This window comes from Heterodontus francisci, chromosome 14, assembly GCF_036365525.1.
Source record: "Heterodontus francisci isolate sHetFra1 chromosome 14, sHetFra1.hap1, whole genome shotgun sequence".
Classification (NCBI taxonomy): domain Eukaryota; kingdom Metazoa; phylum Chordata; class Chondrichthyes; order Heterodontiformes; family Heterodontidae; genus Heterodontus; species Heterodontus francisci.
In genome coordinates this window covers 36,935,175-36,955,683 of record NC_090384.1, presented here as the reverse complement: position 1 = coordinate 36,955,683, position 20,509 = coordinate 36,935,175, and the positions used below count along the sequence as shown (strand labels likewise).

At 44.0% G+C, this 20,509-nt stretch overlaps 1 protein-coding gene across 1 annotated transcript in view; it reads left to right on the top strand.

The window, feature by feature from the left end:
• Window positions 1-4,228, top strand: part of ptdss2 (phosphatidylserine synthase 2) — a 146,034-nt gene extending 141,806 nt beyond the window's left edge. Inside the window, exon 12 of the mRNA XM_068045989.1 lies at window positions 507-4,228. Within this exon, the coding sequence (XP_067902090.1) occupies window positions 507-648 (142 nt within the window). The 3' untranslated portion in view covers window positions 649-4,228. The remainder of the gene's footprint in view (window positions 1-506) is intronic.
• The last annotated feature ends 16,281 nt before the right edge of the window (window positions 4,229-20,509 follow it).

The following is a 20,509-nucleotide window of genomic DNA, read 5'->3' as shown; positions in this document are numbered from 1 at the left end:
TGGCATTTAATTTGTTCAATAACATTGAAGCTCAAAATGATGCTCAAATTGCCACCAACAACTCCTATTTGAATAGGTGGCCGACCAGTAGACCAGCTCTGTGAGCTCCAGGACAACTGGAGCTGCATAGTGTCAAATAAGTCATGATCCTAAACAGCAAACATTGTGAATAAAAGTGAGTGCATTTATCATGCATGTTTGAAGGACAGTGAAGCAACACTGCAGGCTAATCCTACCAGTGTAACTGATGTGTCAGTTCATATACCACCTTGGTGGTACTGGAACGATTATAGCAGAAAATTAATCATTTTGACTTGTGCAAACTTTCGAGATTTCAAGTATCTGAGCTAGTCTGTAATTTGAGTTGAGAGTATTAATGAGTTGCATCCTGATCATTCTAGAAGAGCTCTTGGACTAGAAAAAGTTGAAACTCACGTGAGTAATGTAACGTATTTTTGAATATGATTGTCTATATAGCAGTTTTAACACAGCTTTGTTTCTAACAGGAATATCACATTGCGATGGAAGGAAACAAGACTGCAAAAACAGGAGAACGCAGGTGAAAAGAAAAAAGTGGGCAATGGCAGCGCAAGTCCCTTTACAAAAAGCAAACATAACAGCACTGATGTGCGACAAAGGAAATGTTGAATATTAAGAAGTGAAAAGACTGACTACTATGCACCAACAAACCAGTCAATGATTTGAGCATCAACTACATTGCAAGAGCCCAGTTTCTCCATTGGGCATCACCAATGCTACTTCAGTTGTTGGCTGAAGTGTATATTCTAAAGGAATCTTAGTTACATTCACTGGGTGTTTAGTTTATGTATAGACTTTGCAACACTAACAAAATTATCATAATTTCATGAAACTAAACCTTACCAATGTACAACCTTTGGATCAATGTTTCCTACACCACTTGCCAACTTATAGTTGTACAGATTGGTTCTAAACACCCATAGGTTTAACTCAACTCGCATACTAATGTGGATTATGAACTAATTACTAACTTGGTCATCTCCTGCCAAGGATTTAACTTATTCCTTTAAGGGAATTTGAAGTGGCCAGCACTGTTGGATTTAGGCTTCCATACCTAATATTTGGAAATATAAAAGTGTAGAAAAAGTTGGTGCATTACCACTCTACCCTAGAGTGCTTTAGCATGCTTCGCAACTTGTGTAATACTGAATGTTGTTGGTTACATCTAGTGGTGGAATTGCACTGAAACACCAACCTTTTATTTTTGTTACAGGCATCCAGCCTTGGATCCATAAGTGTCCAGTTACACATTTGGGTACCTGGCTGCATCTAATACTGCTGGCCAGTGTTTTGTAAGAAAAGTTCTTCCTTATAACGAATAATGCATTGAGAATTTTGGCAGATTTTTTTTAAATTTGAGAAAGATTTTGCTTTCATGAAATTACGATATTCAAATCCTTCAGCAATAGTGATCTTGGTTTTGAACTCTTGAAGCCATATATATATATATAACTGTCATTTCCATCCAGGAATTGGAATCACTGTTTTTATACTTGGGGTTAATTTATAAATAGTATTACTTGAATTTTTTTTCTTGTATGCTTCATTAAGCCATTTTTTAAGCTGGTAAATTTGTCTCTGAATATTTGGTACAAGATGAGGTGAGTTTAGTCCTTTGAACAAAGCAAAAAATGTACAGTGCTAAATATTGAGATTTAAATGATATAGTAACTAATATGCTGTCCTGTGTTTGAAATATTAAGATTGCTGTGTTTTGTCAATAGATTATGTCAATTATATTTGGTATTATAAGCTACGATGCCTTGTAAGGATAGATGAATATGGTGCAATGAAGTCTGGGACATGCTCACTTTAGTGCAGTACTCCGTGCACAAAAGATTGCGACCCCTAGTACACACATGCTGCTGGTGTTTTATTTTCTAGCCACAGTGGGTCCAATCAGTTCTGACTTAAAAACAGTATACACCCAAATTTCAGACGGAATACCAAGATAATCACTGTAGAGCGCAGTAGGAATTGGTATTGTTTGCAAGAAAACTGAATCCTGTTCCTACATTAACATCCCGATCAGTTTGCCGCATATAAGCACTTTGTATAAAATTAATATCAGGGTATTGATTGTCTAACATCATCATTGAAGTTACTTCCCTTTTTTCCCCAAAATAAAGTTGATCCTGAGGCAGAGAGTAATACTTCCCTGTTCAAAAGTAACCCCCTCCCTTAAGGTTCTGTTATCTTGCTTCCCCCACCTGTAAAATAAGCCTGTGCCTGAGATGGTGTTAGAAATCATATTCTCCTGTTCGATGGCTGGCAAGTAATTTTGTTCCTGAAGTATCTTCCACACTACCATGATGTAAGATAAACCTTCCCCTTTGCTGGTGTGCTCTGCTTTGATGTCTGCTAAACTGCTGCTGAGGTGGTCATAGCGGTTCTTCCCACGCCCTCTAATAAAGTCTCAATAATGTTACACTGCACTTCAATCAGCAATACTGCTGTAAAGTTATGCTGCCTCTGAGGCATTGTATACCTCACCCATCTGTAAAGTTAGCTTGTCCCTGAGGTATTGTACACCTCACCCTGCTGTAAAGTTAACCTGTCCCTGAGGTATTGTACACCTCACCCTGCTGTAAAGTTAACCTGTCCCTGAGGTATTGTACACCTCACCCTGCTGTAAAGTTAACCTGCCCCTGAGGTATTGTACACCTCACCCTGCTGTAAAGTTAACCTGTCCCTGAGATATTGTAGACCTCACCCTGCTGTAAAGTTAGCCTGCCCCTGAGGTATTGTACACCTCACCCTGCTGTAAAGTTAGCCTTTCCTTCAGGCTATTTGCTTTTAGAGACTTTGGAATGATGTGCTAGTAGACCTGAATGTAACAAACATCAATTCCCAATTCTCAGGAAATCCGCTTGTTTTTTTCTAAGCTTTTGTCACTGTATTTGCATATCTGTTGAATTGTTAGTGTGCTTGCATTTACTACATGTGGAGAACTTTAGATTTTTGGTTTGTTAACTTAATTTGTGTTTACATTAATTCTGAGCACTGAACATTTCTTACTGGAAAATCTCTTGGATTTCAATGAATTGCTAACAGTGCCCATTATCAAACTGAGTTTGAGAAATGTGCAAATCCTTCTTCATAGTAGTAAGTAAACTATAAATCTGATTTCCTTTACTGAAGTGTCCTTTGCAGCCCTCAAAGAGCTGGTGGTTTTCTTGAGCTTGGGAATTTATGGAAATAATTTTTATTGGGGGGCAGTTTAGAAATATTTGGGACAGTTCTTTCAAATATATGGTAGTACAATGCTTGTAGATTGTTGAAGTCACGGGCGATGAAAAGGATGAAATAGATGTAATTTAACCCTTTTGAGGACTGGACAGCCATAGTTTTGAAATTTGCCCATTTTTGAGGATAAAAGTTCATTCCAGAAGAGAAATGTCCAGATTAGTGTTCAAAGTCAGAGCACTTTGGATTTCCTGTTGGATCAAGCGAAATTAAGAATGTAATTAAAATGCATTATTGAGAGATAAGAGACTAGCGTCCTGGAATCACTGATTGCCATTAGATAGCAAACACTTGCTCCAGTGTGGTTTATTGGAATTATGGGCATTGGGTGGATGAAACACCTGGTGCAGCACTTTCACTTATAATTCTTCGTTATAAGCCTCTGGAATACTTCTGTCCCCAGTAATTGCTGAACGAATGCAATTATGTACTTGGGTGTAAAAATTGTCCTCAAAAAGTTAACAACCTGCTCTGCCCGAGCCATATTAGTAAGTGAAGCAATACTGAACACACATTATAGGGGATTCATTCATGCCAGAGGCTGGACAAAGTGCCTAAATGTAGCCACTCTCCTCCTTCAATTGACCCTTAAAACACACTTTCAATACTGTTACAGTACGAGTACACAGTGCATCTTCACCATTTACTAAACTGCACAATATTAACAAGCTGCTTTCATTTGTATTACAACACTGACTATACTTTAAAGGATTTTATTTGGAGTACAAATGGAATCCTAATCCTTGTTTTATTCTCATTGATATTACAACAATGTCAGATCTTTATTACTGTGTATAACCTTTTGTAACATGGATAGTTTTATGATTTATTTTTACATAGTGATGCTCATCTCTGGACCAGGCATGTTTCTGAAGAATTGATTGTGGCAATATGTTCTCAATAAACTGGAAAATATAAGATTGACTTTGCTTCTGTTCCAGCTAATGAAACAAATAGGTTTTGAAAAAAATTACAACACAACTGATTTGATTTTTCTGTTTCTTGCAAATATTTTATTCTGTTGATTACAGCCCATGTATGTGCTGGTATTGGCTGTATTGTACAATGTTAATTCTGGCTGGACTGTACGGTGTATGTATGCTAATCCTGGATGTACCATATCATCCATTGTGTGGGATTTAATATTGGCTGTATTGCAAAGCCCCAGTGTATGTTGCTGGTGGTGGTTCTCTAAATCCGAACATCTGTATGTCACTGTGTACTGCTGGTGGTAGCTGTACTGTAAAGCCCCAATATGTGGCTCAGTGGTAGCACTCTCTCCTCTGAATCATGAATTGTGGGTGCAAGCATGACCTCCAGAGATTTCAGCACATAATCTAGGCTGGTACTTATGTACAGTACTAAAAGAGGACTGCACTGTTGAACGTGTAGTCTTTCAGATGAAACATTAAACCAAGGCCCCATCTACCCTCTCAGGTGGGTGTAAAAGTTCCTATGGCATTATTTGAAGAGCAGGGAACCTTTCCTGATATTCTGGTCAACATTTATCCCTTCACCAACATCAAAAACATGATCTAGTCATTTATTTCATTGCTGTGTGTGGGACCATGCTGTGTGCAAATTGGCTGCTATGTTTCCTCCATTACGACAGTAACTACACTTCAAAAATACTTTATTGGCTGTTAACTGCTTGTTACCTCCTGAATTGTGAAAGGATTAATTAATATGTATGCAAGTCGTCTTATATGTTAACAGTAATGTAACGTCTCTGTTTGTGTGTGGGTGAGTAATGTAAAATCTTTGATAGCAATGTAATATGGCTTGTTTTAATCAAGGCATGTTGTGTAACTGTTGAAGATTAGAAATGGGCTGCTTTCAAGTATGAGGTATCACTGAAACTTTGAACTGTAATCATGAATTAGCTGCTGACTGTTCCATTACTGAATGATGAGGGTATTTGTTTCACTATAGTTTGGTCAGTTTAAAGCTTTGGGGTGTGACTACCTTCTGAAACTGGGATCGTTCACATTGAACCGGTATGAAATCAAAAGCCTATTCATGTTACATTGCCAGGGGGAAGATGAATTGTATTGTCAACTGAAAATATGACATGAAATTATGTGCAATGGATTATGTGAAAAGGTAGCTCCTTTTTCTACTAGTCAGGCTTGTCAAACACTCCAGTTAATTGAACATGTACGTTCTCTGCAAATTTAAAGATAGATTGAGAATTGTGAAAAATATCCTCCTGAATCTTGATGCTCACTATGCAATTTGAGTGTGGCACTTTCTCTTGGCTAGGCCTTACTTTAACTGATTACAAATTATTTTTGAACTTTTACTTTGCAGTTTGTCAAGAGCTGAAATCTATCTTGTTTGAATTATATTGCAGACATTTTTTTACACTTTGCATTGCTGAAATTTCAAGTGTGTGTTAAGGAATAAGGTCCTTCATAAAGTTTTGGGCTGACTAAAATTATCCATCTGGTGCCTTCTGCACTTATTACTGTTTCTGATTATTCTTTCAGGCAGGTAAATAACGCCTGATAGCTCTTTCCTGGTAAGTCTTCATATTCTGTGTACTTTGATGTATACAAGTTGGATTTTTGTTCTGACTGAATAAGAATTGAAAGAAAAAGTTTACCAAAGTATAAGTAACATTGTATATGCTCAACCACCTTAAACAGTTAAGCTTATCAAATGCCTTAATGCCTATTGGCTTGCCATGATGTGATCATTGCTTCCTGGTTTGCCTTGTCTCTGAACACTTTTCGACCTTACCTTGTACTGTAATCCTTGACACACTCAATTTAAAAGCAGTTCCCACCTGGAGCTGCGACTGTGACGGGTCTTTAAACAGAAGTTCCTTAATGACTGATACTTCAGGTGTTTTTTCACTCTACCTTTTTTGATCCTAAAGATTCTTCTGGATCACTGGGAAACAGAATGATATTGATTGTACCCAGTTCTTAGGTGTCATTACAGCAGGTGTTGCAGTTTGGTTTAAAAGGAATAGTAAATATAGTATGAATGGAAGTAGGCTAAATGCTGGTGAAGAGCCGAGAGATTTAGGAGTACAGGTTCGCAAGGCATTAAAGACAGCATTTTGGCTTGATGTAATTTTTTGAAAAAAATGGCATTTTAGGTCAAGGAATAGAATATAAAAGACATGAGTTAATAATCAGCCTATATAAGCCACATGGGAGAATTTGGCTCGACACTATCAGAACGATATTGAGGCTTGAGACAATAGGGTTGTAGACTCACTAGGATTCTGCCTGGTATGAGGGGATGCAAATACAGACAGACTCAAAATGAGGCCTTTTTCGTTGGAGCAATTCAGATTACTGACCTCCCCCTCCCTGATCCTGAATGATCAGTTCTCAACAAAGGCCTCAACTTCATCCCTTTACACTCCCACCTGTGCTTGACACAATGTTTGGTGCTCTTCTTTTGCCTTCACCTTTGCACCCTTTGGTCAGGAGTCTCTGTTTCCCTTGCTCGGACTAACCTATCTCCCTCTGAGTGAGCAGCAATCCGCTCTCTCAGGTCCAACCTTAACATGGTCATCAAAGCAGCTGACAAGGGTGGCGCTGTTGTTTGGCGAGCTAACCTCTACCTAACGGAGGCTGAATGGTTACTTTCTGACACCTCCTTCTACCTCTGCCTAGACCATGACCCCACCACTGAACATCAAGACATCATTTGCAAAATTCTCACTGACCTCTTTGTTGATCTTCCCTCCATGGCCACCCACCTCATAGTCCTCCAACCCTGAACAGCCCGCTTCCACCACCTTTCCAATATCGACAAAGAGGACTATCCTGATGGATCCATTCTTTCAGCCTGTTCTTGACCTACAGAAACTGATTTCTTCCTATTGCGACTCTCCCCCTTGTTCAGTCTTTTCCTACCTACATCTGTGGTGCCCTCCGCCACTTTAACAGTTTCTAGTATCCTGGCCCTAACCATTTCCTTTTCACCATGGCATCCAGTCTCTACATCTCCATTTCCCCCCCCCCCCCCCCCCCACCCCCCTTCCAGGACAGTCTGAGGGCTCTCCACCTCTTCCTTGAATGGAGGCTCAACCAGTCCCCATTCACTAAAATAAAAGCAAAATACTGCGGATGCTGGAAATCTGAAACAAAAACAAGAAATGCTGGATTCACTCAGCAGGTCTGGCAGCATCTGTGGAAAGAGAAGCAGAGTTAACGTTTCGGGTCAGTGACCCTTCTTCGGAACCCTTCCGAAGAAGGGTCACTGACCCGAAACGTTAACTCTGCTTCTCTTTCCACAGATGCTGCCAGACCTGCTGAGTGAATCCAGCATTTCTTGTTTTTGTTTCAGTCCCCATTCACCTTCACCCTCTTTCACCTGACTGAACTGGTTCTTATTTTGAACAGCAACTTCAACTCTACACACTTCCTTCAATGAAAGGTGGTGTTATGGGCACTTGTATGGGTCCTAACTGCCTGCCTTTTTGGGGGCTATGTGGAACATTCTTTGTTCCAGTGCTACTTGGGTACCCTCACTCACCTTCAATATATTGGTGACTGTAGCGGTGCCGTTTCCTGAAAACCATAGAAAAGTTACAGCACAGAAGGAAGCCATTCAGCCCATCATCACTGCGCCGGCTGAAAAAACTAGCCGCCCAATCTAATCCCACCTTCCAGCACCTGGTCCATAGCCTTGCAGGTTACAGCATGCATGTCCAGGTACCTTTTAAAAGAGTTGAGGGTTTCTGCCTCCACCACCGATCCGGGCTGTGAATTCCAGACACCCACCACCCTCTGGATGAAAAAGTTTTTCCTCATGTCCCCACTAATCATTCTACCAATCACTAAATCTGTGCCTCTTGGTGACTAGGGTCAAACAGTGAGGCTGCAAAGGTAATAAAATGACTAAGCATTCTCTTTGTCCATACCAGGATAAGCATTTCATGACTGTGCATCAACGCCTTACTTTCCAACATTTTATCTCTTCCTCTGCAGTACATTAGTAACCGTTGGTAGGAAGGATGCAGCTTTGCAAAACAAGTCTTGGAACATGTCCAACCCTCACTGTGTGTGATAGAATAAAGGTGCCCATCTTCACATCTTGCTCTTGCACACACCAATTCAACATTCTTTTTTAAGTAATATGCCCTTGCCAAAAGATCATGAAGCTGTGGATCTCGGGATAAAAACATCATTCATCTGAGTTGTGCTGAAAGCCATTTCTCCTCCTAGGTTAGTTAAGTGCTTACCTTAAAATTATTAAAAACTTTCAAACTGCATGAAGTTTAAAACAATGAAATGCATGTATTTAAGGGATTAGAATTCCACTTTGATGTTTCTGACATATGGATGAATGCTTTAGCATGAAATAGCTGTTTTCTATTTTGACAGGTACTACCTTGTTTAGTGTAGATGGATTAACAACTTAAAGTAGGAAACAGGAATTGCAGATAAGCACATGAACCAAATGGTTACAAATATTGCATAGCATAATCCTAACACAGGTTATTTACTCAAAGATCTTTCTGAATATCAATCTGCGAACATGGTGGTAACCAAAACAAGATTGTGACAAAGATAGGTCTTAGTGATGCTCTCCAAAGTATTCATTTGCAGGAAATTCAAGATAATTGTCAATTTCAGTTGGAAGTACAAAATAAACCAGGACAGATCAATGGCAGTAAAAAGGTTTCAGAGAAAGCAACAAAACTCTTAACCTTTCTTTAAAGTTTATTAGTTTACATGAGAGAACTCTGTTTACATCAGAAATCCAAAATTTTAGAACCATATCTAAAAGCAGGAAAAGAAAAGTTCTTTATGCAGGATCAGGAGAACTTTTATCAGGTATGTTGGCTGGAAGATAAAGGGACTACAAACTGGACATCAATGGAAAATTAATTGCATTACACTTGCTAGTTTATGGAATAGGCTGCTAGTTTGCACTGTGAAATCAGATTAAATCTTGTCTGAATTGAAAAATTTAATCGACTTTGCTTCCAATTTCTACCCTATCCTCGCCTTCACTTGGTCCATCTCTGACTCTTCCCTTCCCTTCCTCAGTCAGGGCTTTCAAAAAGGAGTTGAATAAGCACCTGACAAGAAAAAAAAATTGAAGGGCTATGGGGAAAGGGAGTGGGGGGGTGGTGTGTGTGTGGGTCTAGCTCAAGTGGATGTACATAGCCCTAGGAAGGAATGGGCTTCTCTTGCAAAGACATGATGGGCTGAATGGCCACCTGTGCTGTCATTGTGAGATTCCTCAACAACTCTTGTTTCCATTTCTGAGGATAGGCTATTGACCAATATTCATTATAAGCCCACTGACTCCCAGAGCTACCTTGACTATGCTTCCTCACACCCGCTTCCTGTAAGGACTCTATTCCATTCTCCTAGTTTTGCTGTCTGTTCTGATGGCGGGCAGCCATAAAGACAGGGCTAAAATGTGGCGAGTCGAAGAGACTTAGCAGTTGGCAGGAAAAAAGACAGAGGCGCAAGGGGAGAGCCAACTGTGCAACAGCCCCGACAATCAAATTTCTCTGCAGCACCTGTGGAAGAGCCTGTCACTCTAGAATTGGCCTTTATAGCCACTCCAGGCGCTGCTTCACAAACCACTGACCACCTCCAGGCACGTATCCATTGTCTCTCGAGATAGGGAGGCCCAAAAGAAAGAAAGATCTGATGCAACCTTCCATACCAGCACCTCTGATATGTCTTTCTTTCTCCTCAACCGAGGCTTCCCCAGTGGTTGACAGCCCTCGACCATGTCCATCCCATTTCCCACACCCCTCCTCTCACCACTTGCCCCCTCTCAGAACCACGATAAGGATTCCCTTTGTCCTCGCCTCCATCCCACCAGCCTCTGCATTCAGCAGATCAGCCTCGGCCATTTCCACCACCATCAGTGTGATGCAATCACCAAACACACCCTCCCTCCACTTCCCTTTCAGTCTTCCACAGGGACTGTTCCCTTTGTGACACCCTGGTCCACTTTTCAATTGCCTCAACACCCCCTTTCCTTCATACGGAAAGTGCAGAGATGCCACCTCTGCCCTTTTACCTCCTAGCTTCTCACAGTCCGAGACCCCAACACTCTTTCCAGGTGAAAATGGCATTAAACTTAGTATGCTATATTTGCTGCTCACAATGCTGTTGTTTGTATGTTAGGGATACCATATGCAGATTGGGTGACCACTTTGCGGAACACTTCCATTCAGTCCCCAAGCATGATCCCGAGCTTCCAGTCACCTGTCATTTTAATTCTGTGGCCCATTTCCACTCTGACCTTTCTGTCTTGCTTCCTACACTATTCCAGTGAAGTTCAACAGAAGCTTGAGGGACAGTACCTCATTTTTCAGACATAACGCTATTGTATTTTTGTGTAAAGACCATTGCAATATATACTGTGTAGAGCTAAGTATTTTGTGCCTTACATTGTGCACATACACAAATCTCTTGTTGTAGATCTTTTTTTTAATTGGGAATATCTGTAACTCAATCAAAGATTTAGGATTCTTTCTGTACAGCTATCCTTTTAAAAAGACTACAGCTGAGATTTTATCCACCATATTTGGAGATAAAATGTTTGCGTCTCTGCTTTTAGAGCTTTAGCATGCTGCAATAGAAGGACTGAAGGTTTGCATAAATTCAGATTATTTTTGGTTCTGTGCCCAGTAAAGGAAGCCTTTTGTGATAACAAAGCTAGTTTAGATCATTAATCCTAAAATATTAGTGTTAATACAGTAAAGGATTAACATGGTTATTGTAACATGGCCATACTGGTAGGAGGTAATTATTTCCAAATTCCCAGTTTCTCCTTTGTATATAGCCTTTTAATATATTGTGGATTCTTTGCATGTTACACATTCCTTCTGTTGGCCTGTAACCTGCACCAAGATTTGTTAAAACGCGTAAGTACTATGATAATTTAATACTTTTACTAAAAGGTTTCTGGTATTATTTCATAGAAATTTCTGACCTTGGCAGTGGAGGGGGTGGTTGATGCTTATTTTCAGTCATTTCTGTTTAAAACTATATCTGGAATTTTTTCAGTTATTTACATTTTACTTTTAATAAAAGTTAAAGGATAATCAGGAAAACCTGGTGAACCTATCTCCCATGGAGTTTACTGCTGCAAGCATGTAGGTGGGAGTTCATTAAAATCAAACTGGTAGGCCAAAGGCGAGCTCCTGCTGCAAGATGATGCCTGTAACTTCACTATTTTCTTTTATTTTGGCAAGCTTATAGCACCATTACCAAAATAAACACAGGCTAACATCTGTGTGGTGGCAGTTTACTGAAAATCAGAAGCCCTCATTTTAATTAGCTGTAGGAGCTGGAATATAATGGGATTGTATGAAATGTAATGAGAAAATTAATCCCATTCCTTTCTGGAGTTATGTACATCCATTGGACCTAATCTCCATTGGATGGTTGAACCTCTTTTGTCTTGCTGTCATCTCAAAAGGTCAAATCAAGCAAACTACAGTACATCTTAAATCCTACCTTCACAGTAGATCAGATGGCTTCCTTGGCAAAGCATTTCCATAATGCAGCACATTAATTTTTTTTATTCATTCATGGGATGTGGGTATCGCTGGCTAGGCGAGCATTTATTGCCCATCCCTAATTTCCCTTGAGAAGGTGGTGGTGCGTTGCCTTCTTGAACCACTGCAGTCCATGTGGGGTAAGTACACCCACAGTGCTGTTAGGAAGGGAGTTCCAGGATCTTGACCCAGCCACAGTGAAGGAACAGTGATATAGTTCCAAGTCAGGATGGTGTGTGGCTTGGAGGAGAACTTGCAGGTAGTGGTGACCCCATGCATTTTTTGCCCTTGTCCTTCCAGGAGGTAGAGGTCACGGGTTTGGAAGGTGCTGTCTAAGGAGCCTTAGTGCATTGCAGCAGTGCATCTTGCAGATGGTACACACTGCAGCTGCTCTGCGTTGGTGGTGGAAGGAGTGAATGTTGTAGGTGGTAAATGGGGTGCCAATCAAGCGGGCTGCTTTGTCCCGGATGGTGTCAAGCTTCTTGAATGTGGTTGGAGCTGCACCCATCCAGGCAAGTGGAGCGTATTCCATCACACTCCTGACTTATGCCTTGTAGATGGTGGGCAGGCTTTGGGGAGTCAGGAGGTGAGTTACTCGCCGTAGGATTCCTAGCCTCTGACCTGCTCTTGTAGTCACAGTAATTACATGGCTTCTCCAGTTCAGTTTCTGGTCAATGGTAACACCTAGAATGTTGATTTTTTTCCCTTTGATTCCCATTGACTCCAGTTTTGCTAGGGCTCCTTGATGCCATACTCGGCCAAATGCTGCCTGGATGTCAAGGGCAGTCACTCTCAGAATCACAGAATAATACAGTGCAGGAGAGGCCCTTCGGCCCATCGAGTCTGCACCGATGCATTAAAACACCTGACCTGTCTACCTAATCCCATTTGCCAGCACTTGGCCCATAGCCTTGAATGTTATGACGTGTCTCCTACAGCTAAGCCAATTTTGAATTTAAAGGATGTGAGGCAACCTGCATTTACCACCCTCCCAGGCAGGGCATTCCAGACCGTCACCACCCTCTGGGTTAAAAAGGTCTTCCTCAAGTTCCCCCTTAAACCTCCCGCCCCTCACCTTAAACTTGTGACCCCTCGTAACTGACCCTTCAACTAAGGAGAACAGCTGCTCCCTATCCACCCTGTCCATGCCCCTCATAATCTTGTACACCTCGATCAGGTCACTCCTCAGTCTTCTCTGCTCCAGTGAAAACAACCCAAGCCTATCCAACCTCTCTTCATAGCTTAAATGTTCCATCCCAGGCAACATCCTGGTGAATCGCCTCTGCAACCCCTCCAATGCAATCACATCCTTCCTATAATGTGGCGACCAGAATTGCACGCAGTACTCCTGTGGCCTTACCAAAGTTCTGTACAACTCCAACATGACCTCCCTGCTTTTGTAATCTATGCCTCGATTGATAAAGGCAAGTGTCCCATATGCCTTTTTCACCACCCTATTAACCTGCCCTCCTGCCTTCAGAGATCTATGGTCCCTTTGTTCCTCAGAACTTCCCAGTGTCAGGCCATTCATTGAATACTTCCGTGTCACATTACTCCTTCCAAAGTGTATCACCTCACACTTTTCAGGGTTAAATTCCATCTGCCACTTTTCTGCCCATTTGACCATCCCGTCTATATCTTCCTGTAACCTATGACACTCCACCTCACTGTTAACCACTCGGCCAATCTTTGTGTCATCCGCAAACTTATTGATCCTACTCCCCACATAGTCATCTATGTCGTTTATATAAATGACAAACAATAGGGGACCCAGCACAGATCCTTGTGGTATGTCACTGGACACGCTTCCAGTCACTAAAACAGCCGTCTGTCATCACTCTCTGTCTCCTACAGCTAAGCCAATTTTGAATCCACCTCATCAAGTTACCTTGTATCCCATGTGCATTTGCTTTCTTGCCAAGTCTCCCATGTGGGACCTTGTCAAAGGCTTTGCTGGAATCCATGTAAACTACATCAACTGCACTACCCTCATCTACATACCTGGTCACATGCTCAAAAAATTCAATTAAATGTGTTAGGCATGACCTCCCTCTGACAAAGCCATGCTGACTATTCCTAATCAAATTTTGCCCCTCCAAGTGGTGATAGATTCTCTCCTTCAGAATTTTCTCCAATAGTTTCCCTACCACTGACGTGAGACTCACTGGTCTGTAGTTCCCTGGCTTATCTCTACAACCTTTCTTAAATAGTGGGGCCACATTAGCTGTTCTCCAGTTCTCTGGCACCTCCCCTGTGGCCAGAGAGGAATTAAAAATTAGGGTCAGAGCCTCTGCAATCTCCACCCTCGCCTCCTACTGCATCCTGGGACACAAATTGTCCGGACCTGGAGATTTGTCCACTTTTAAGCCTTCCAAAACCTCCAATATCTTATCACTCCCTATGACAATTTGCTCAAGAACCTCACAGTCTCTCTCTCTAAGTTCCATATCTACATCCTCATTCTCTTGTGTGAAGACAGATGTGAAGTATTCATTCAGCACCCTACCAATGTGTTCTGGCTCCACCCTCAAATTTCCCCCTTGGTCCCTAATGGGTCCTACTCTTTCCCTGGTTATCCTCTTCCCATTGATATACTTATAGAATATCTTGGGATTTTCCCTACTTTTACCAGCCAGAGCTTTCTCATATCCCCTCTTTGCTCTCCTAATTGCTTTCTTAAGCTCCATCCTACACTTTCTGTATTCCACTAATGCTTCCATTGATTTGCTCTCCTTGTATTTGCTAAAAGCCTCTCTTTTCCTTCTCATCGTACCCTGAATGTTTCTGGTCATCCATGGTTCTCTGGGCTTGTTGCTCCTACCTATTACCCTCGAGGGAACATGTTGGGCCTGTACCCTCCCCATTTCCTTTTTGAATGCCCCACACTGCTCTTCTGTAGATTTCCCGACAAGTAACTCTTTCCAGTCTACCTTGGCCAGATCCTGCCTTATTTTACTAAAATTTGCCCTCCCCCAATCCAAAACCTTTTTTTGCAACTTGTCTATTTCTTTCTCCATAACAAGCTTAAATTGTACCATGTTATAGTCACTATCACCAAAATGCTCCCCCACCAACACATCAACCACCCGTCCGGCTCTCACCTCACCTCTTGAGTTCAGCTCTTTTGTCCATGTTTGAACCAAGGCTCTCATGAGGTCAGGAGCTGAGTGACCCTGATAGAACCTTAACTGAGTATCACTGAGCAGGTTATTGCTAAGCAAGTGCCGCTTGATAGCACTGTTGATGACACGTTCCATCACTTTACTTATGATTGAGAGCAGACTGATGGGGCGGTAATGAGTGGGTTGGACTTGTCCTGCTTTTGGTGTACAGAACATACCTGGGCAATTTTCCACATTGCCGGGTAGATGCCAGTTTTGTAGCTGTACTGGAACAGCTTGGCTAGGGGCGCGGCAAGTTCTGGAGCACAGGTCTTCAGTACTATTGCCGGAATATTGTCAGGGCCCATGGCCTTTGCAGTATCTACTGCCTTCAGTCATTTCTTGATATCGCGTGAAGTGAATCGAATTGGCTGAAGTCTGGCATCTGTGATGCTGGGGACTTCAGGAGGCGGCCGAGCTGGATCATCAACTCAGCACTTCTGGCTGAAGATTGTTGCAAATGCTTCAGCCTTATCTTTTGCACTGGTGTGCTGGGCTCCCCCATCATTGAAGATGGGAATATTTGTGAAGCCACCTCCTCCAGTTGTATAATTGTCCACCACCATTGGAGGTGGTAGGACTGCAGAGCTTAGATCTGATCCATTGGTTATGGGATCGCTTAATGCTGTCTATCGCATGCTGCTTACGTTGTTTGGCACGCAAGTAGTCCTGTGTTGTAGCTTCACCAGGTTGACACCTCATTTTGAGGTATGCCTGGTGCTGCTCCTGGCATGCCCTCCTGCGCTCTTCATTGAAGCAGGGTTGGTAGCCGAGCTTGATGGTCATGGTATAGTGGCGGATATGCCGTGACTTGAGGTTACATATTGTGGTTAAGTACAATTCTGCTGCTGCTGATGGCCCTAAGCGCCTCATGGATGTCCAGTTTAGCATTGCTAGATCTGTTCGTAATCTATTCCATTTTGCACAGTGGTCGTGCCACACAACACGATGGAGGGTATCCTCAATGTGAAGGTGGGACTTTGTCTCCACAAGGACTGTGCGGTGGTTAGTCCTACCAGTACTGTCATGGACAGATGCATCTGCGGCAGGCAGACTGGTGAGGACGAGGTCAAGTATATTTTTCCTTCTTGTTGGTTCCATCACCATCCGCCGCATACCCAGTTTAGCAGCTATGTCCTTTTCAACTCGGCCAGCTCGGTCAGTAGTGGTGCTACAGAGCCACTCTCGGTGATGAACATTGAATTCCCCCACCCAGAGTACATTCTGTGCCCTTGCCACCCTCCAAGTGGTATTCAACATGGCGGAGTACTGATTCATCAGCTGAGTGAGGGCGGTAGGTGGTAATTAGCAGGAGGTTTCCTTGCCCATGTTTGACCTGATGCCATGAAACTTCATGAGGTCTGGAGTCAATTTTGAGGACTCCCATGGCAACTCCTTTCCGACTGTTGGATCTTTCCTGCCAGTGCGACAGGACGTACCCGGGGATGGTGATGGCAGTGTCTGGCTGTTGCTTGACTAGACTGTGGGACAGCTCTCCCAACTTTGGCACAAGCCCTCAGATGTTAGTAAGGTGGACTTTGCAGGGTCGACAGGGCTGAGTTTGCTATTGTCGTTTCCGGTGCCTAGGTCGATGCCAGGTGGTCTTTCCGGTTTCATTCTTTATTGACTTCGTAACGGTTGGATACAACTGAATGGCTTGCTAGGTCATTTCAGAGTGCATTTAAGAGTCAACTACATTGCTATGGGTCTGGAGTCACATGTAGGCCAGACCAGACTAGGTAAGGACAGCAGATTTCCTTCCCTAAAGGACATTAGTGAAGCTTGCTATTTGCTCAATATTTTTCTCTGCCACTCATTATTCAGTTCACTCTCTGCACACATAAGTGACATTGCATTGCACCATGAAATGTATTGAAATGCAAACTACCAATAGCATTTTGCCAAATAATATAAAGTGATCCCTTGGATCGTGAGAAGACACAAGCACATGTTCCCATTCAGCTTAAGTTCAGCCATCACTGAACAGCATTGATATCTTGCAACCCAGATCACTCTTCTGCCCTTCCTTTGGCCCAGGACTGAAATGATTTTGCTGAACTTCCACCACTGTCTGGCATTATTAGCTAAAATTTAATGCATTGCATTTCTGTTTCCAAACAGCGGCTTATTGAAAATGTGCCAATGGCCAAAATATTCATTTTCAGAAATTGAAATTGTGGAAACATTGGATACTGGGAGTCGGGGAGGGGAATGGTACGCTGATATGTCAGCATGGTTTTTCAGCAGTTTTGCCATCTCATCCTTTTATCATTTTCAAGCTGGGAATAGGCTCACAAAAGTGCTGTGACTTTGGTGTATTACATCAGAACTATATAATCAGAATTTGTTTTCTCAATGAAATTGATCCGGATGAAACTGACGAGCACAGCTGCCGATACTTCAATCTCCGATCCTGCTGTCTTCACAGTCCAGAGTGTCTGCAGCCACGGCATGCGGTAAGTCCATTGAGGTGAAGAAGGAGCTGCGGGACCCGAGAGAAGTCCTGAGAAAAGGTGCCCCGAACACCCAAAAAATCCACGAACGGCCCCCCCGGCCGCAACTTCAAAGCGCCCGCGGGAGATGGCTCGGAGAGCATCTGCAGCGCACTGTCGGCAATGCTGCATGCCTTTATTTAAACCACTGCAAAAAAAAAAACCCTTAGCAAATGTAATCACCTCTAAGTCTGCCAAATGATGCTTCACCTCCCGAAGGACGTGGATGAGCTTTCCGGACGTCGATGGTGGGCACTGAGGAAATGGCTTATTACCTGCACCAGCTTCTCCCCCCCCCTTTTACCCCCCTTCCACCCCCCCCCACCCCCGTCCCCTTCCCTGCTCCACCCTCTCAGCTCACCCCCTCACAACCCCGTCCCAGCCCGCACCATCTTCACCCCGCACCCCCTTCCCCTGCACCCCCCCCAACCCCCTCCCTCTACCCCTCCCCCTTGCATCCCCTCCTCCCACCGGCACCATCCTACACCTGTGTAGGGGCCCCAACAACCCCACTGCCTTGTGGGCGTCTCGGGAGGGACCAAGGCTAAGGGAGTAAACCCTAACAGAAAATCCGGAGCGGAACCCCGTAGGCGGTCATGTGTCACCTTTGGCATGTTTCCGGCAGTTCCTGCAGCCATACTGGTGCCAAATGTCGTGTCCTGCACTCCTTTGGACCCCACCAGAAAGGCCGAGAGGGGGGTTTTGACGACTGGGCAACTCTCAACCTCCATAAATTTTCCCAGGCATGCGCCATGGAGAGGTCACTCCATAGTTGCCTCACAGCGACTGAAACAACACGGAAGGCAGCAGTTACGGGTTATAAGTCCAGATAAATTGGCGTAGAAACTGGGCGCCACGGATTGCCTTTGTCGGTGGGAGAGGTCATTGCACCTCACTGGACAGCTACCGCCCGCCTCAAACCGGGCAGCCCCCGGTCAATAAGGTTCTGTCCCGCCACAGTCTGCCTGCTTCAATGGGTGCTTGGAGCTCAGGGTCATTGCCCGAAAGGTGGACTGATACACCGCACCAAACAACATGAAAAAAGGAAAGAAGGTACCAGCCCTTCGCTTTGCAAGCTGGAACGTCAGAACTATGTGTCCTGGCCTGTCGGAAGACCTTACACAAATCAAAGATTCTCGGAAGACCGCCATCATTAACAACGAGCTCAGTAGATTCAATGTGGACATTGCAGCACTTCAGGAGACTCGCCTCCCCGCGAGTGGCTCTCTAGCAGAGCAAGACTGCACCTTCTTCTGGCAGGGCAGGGATCCTGAAGGACCAAGACAGCATGGAGTGGGCTTCGCCATCAGAAACTCCTTGCTCAGCATGATAGAGCCTCCCCCAAATGGCTCGGAACGCATACTGTCCATCCGACTGCTCACCACCTCTGGTCCAGTACACCTACTCAGCATCTATGCTCCAACACTCTGCTCCCCATCTGAAGCTAAAGACCAGTTCTATGAACAACTCCATAACATCATTAGCAGCATCCCCAACACCGAACACCTATTCCTGCTGGGGCACTTTAATGCCAGGGTTGGGGCCGACCATGACTCATGGTCCTCCTGCCTTGGGCGCTATGGCGTTGGAAGGATGAATGAGAACGGGCAGAGACTGCTTGATTTGTGTACCTATCATAACCTCTGCATCACCAACTCGTTCTTTCACACTAAACCCTGTCACCAGGTTTCATGGAGGCACCCAAGGTCACGTCGTTGGCACCAGCTAGACCTCATTGTCACAAGGCGAGCCGCCTTAAACAGTGTTCAAATCACACGCAGCTTCCACAGTGCGGACTGCGACACCGACCACTCCCTGGTGTGCAGCAAGGTTAGACTCAGACCAAAGAAGTTGCATCATTCCAAGCAGAAGGGCCACCCGCGCATCAACACGAGCAGAATTTCTCACCCACAGCTGTTACAAAAATTTCTAAATTCACTTGTAACAGCCCTTCAAAACACTCCCACAGGGGATGCTGAGACCAAGTGGGCCCACATCAGAGACGCCATCTAGGAGTCAGCTTTGACCACCTACGGCAAAAGTGCGAAGAGAAATGCAGACTGGTTTCAATCTCATAATGAAGAGCTGGAACCTGTCATAGCCGCTAAGCGCATTGCACTGTTGAACTACAAGAAAGCCCCCAGCGATTTAACATCCGCAGCACTTAAAGCAGCCAGAAGTACTGCACAAAGAACAGCTAGGGGTTGCGCAATCGACTACTGGCAACACCTATGCAGTCATATTCAGCTGGCCTCAGACACCGGAAACATCAGAGGAATGTATGATGGCATGAAGAGAGCTCTTGGGCCAACCATCAAGAAGATCGCCCCCCTCAAATCTAAATCGGGGGACATAATCACTGACCAACGCAAACAGATGGACCGCTGGGTTGAGCACTACCTAGAACTGTACTCCAGGGAGAATGCTGTCACTGAGACTGCCCTCAATGCAGCCCAGCCTCTACCAGTCATGGATGAGCTGGACATACAGCCAACCAAATCGGAACTCAGTGATGCCATTGATTCCCTAGCCATCGGAAAAGCCCCTGGGAAGGACAGCATTACCCCTGAAATAATGAAGAGTGCCAAGCCTGCTATACTCTCAGCACTACATGAACTGCTATGCCTGTGCTGGGACGAGGGAGCAGTACCCCAGGACATGCGCGATGCCAACATCATCACCCTCTATAAAAACAAAGGTGACCGCGGTGACTGCAACAACTACTGTGGAATCTCCCTGCTCAGCATAGTGGGGAAAGTCTTTGCTCGAGTCGCTCTGAACAGGCTCCAGAAGCTGGCCGAGCGCGTCTACCCTGAGGCACAGTGTGGCTTTCGTGCAGAGAGATCGACCATTGACATGCTGTTCTCCCTTCGTCAGATACAGGAGAAATGCCGTGAACAACAGATGCCCCTCTACATTGCTTTCATTGATCTCACCAAAGCCTTTGACCTCGTCAGCAGACGTGGTCTCTTCAGACTACTAGAAAAGATCGGATGTCCACCAAAGCTACTAAGTATCATCACCTCATTCCATGACAATATGAAAGGCACAATTCAACATGGTGGCTCCTCATC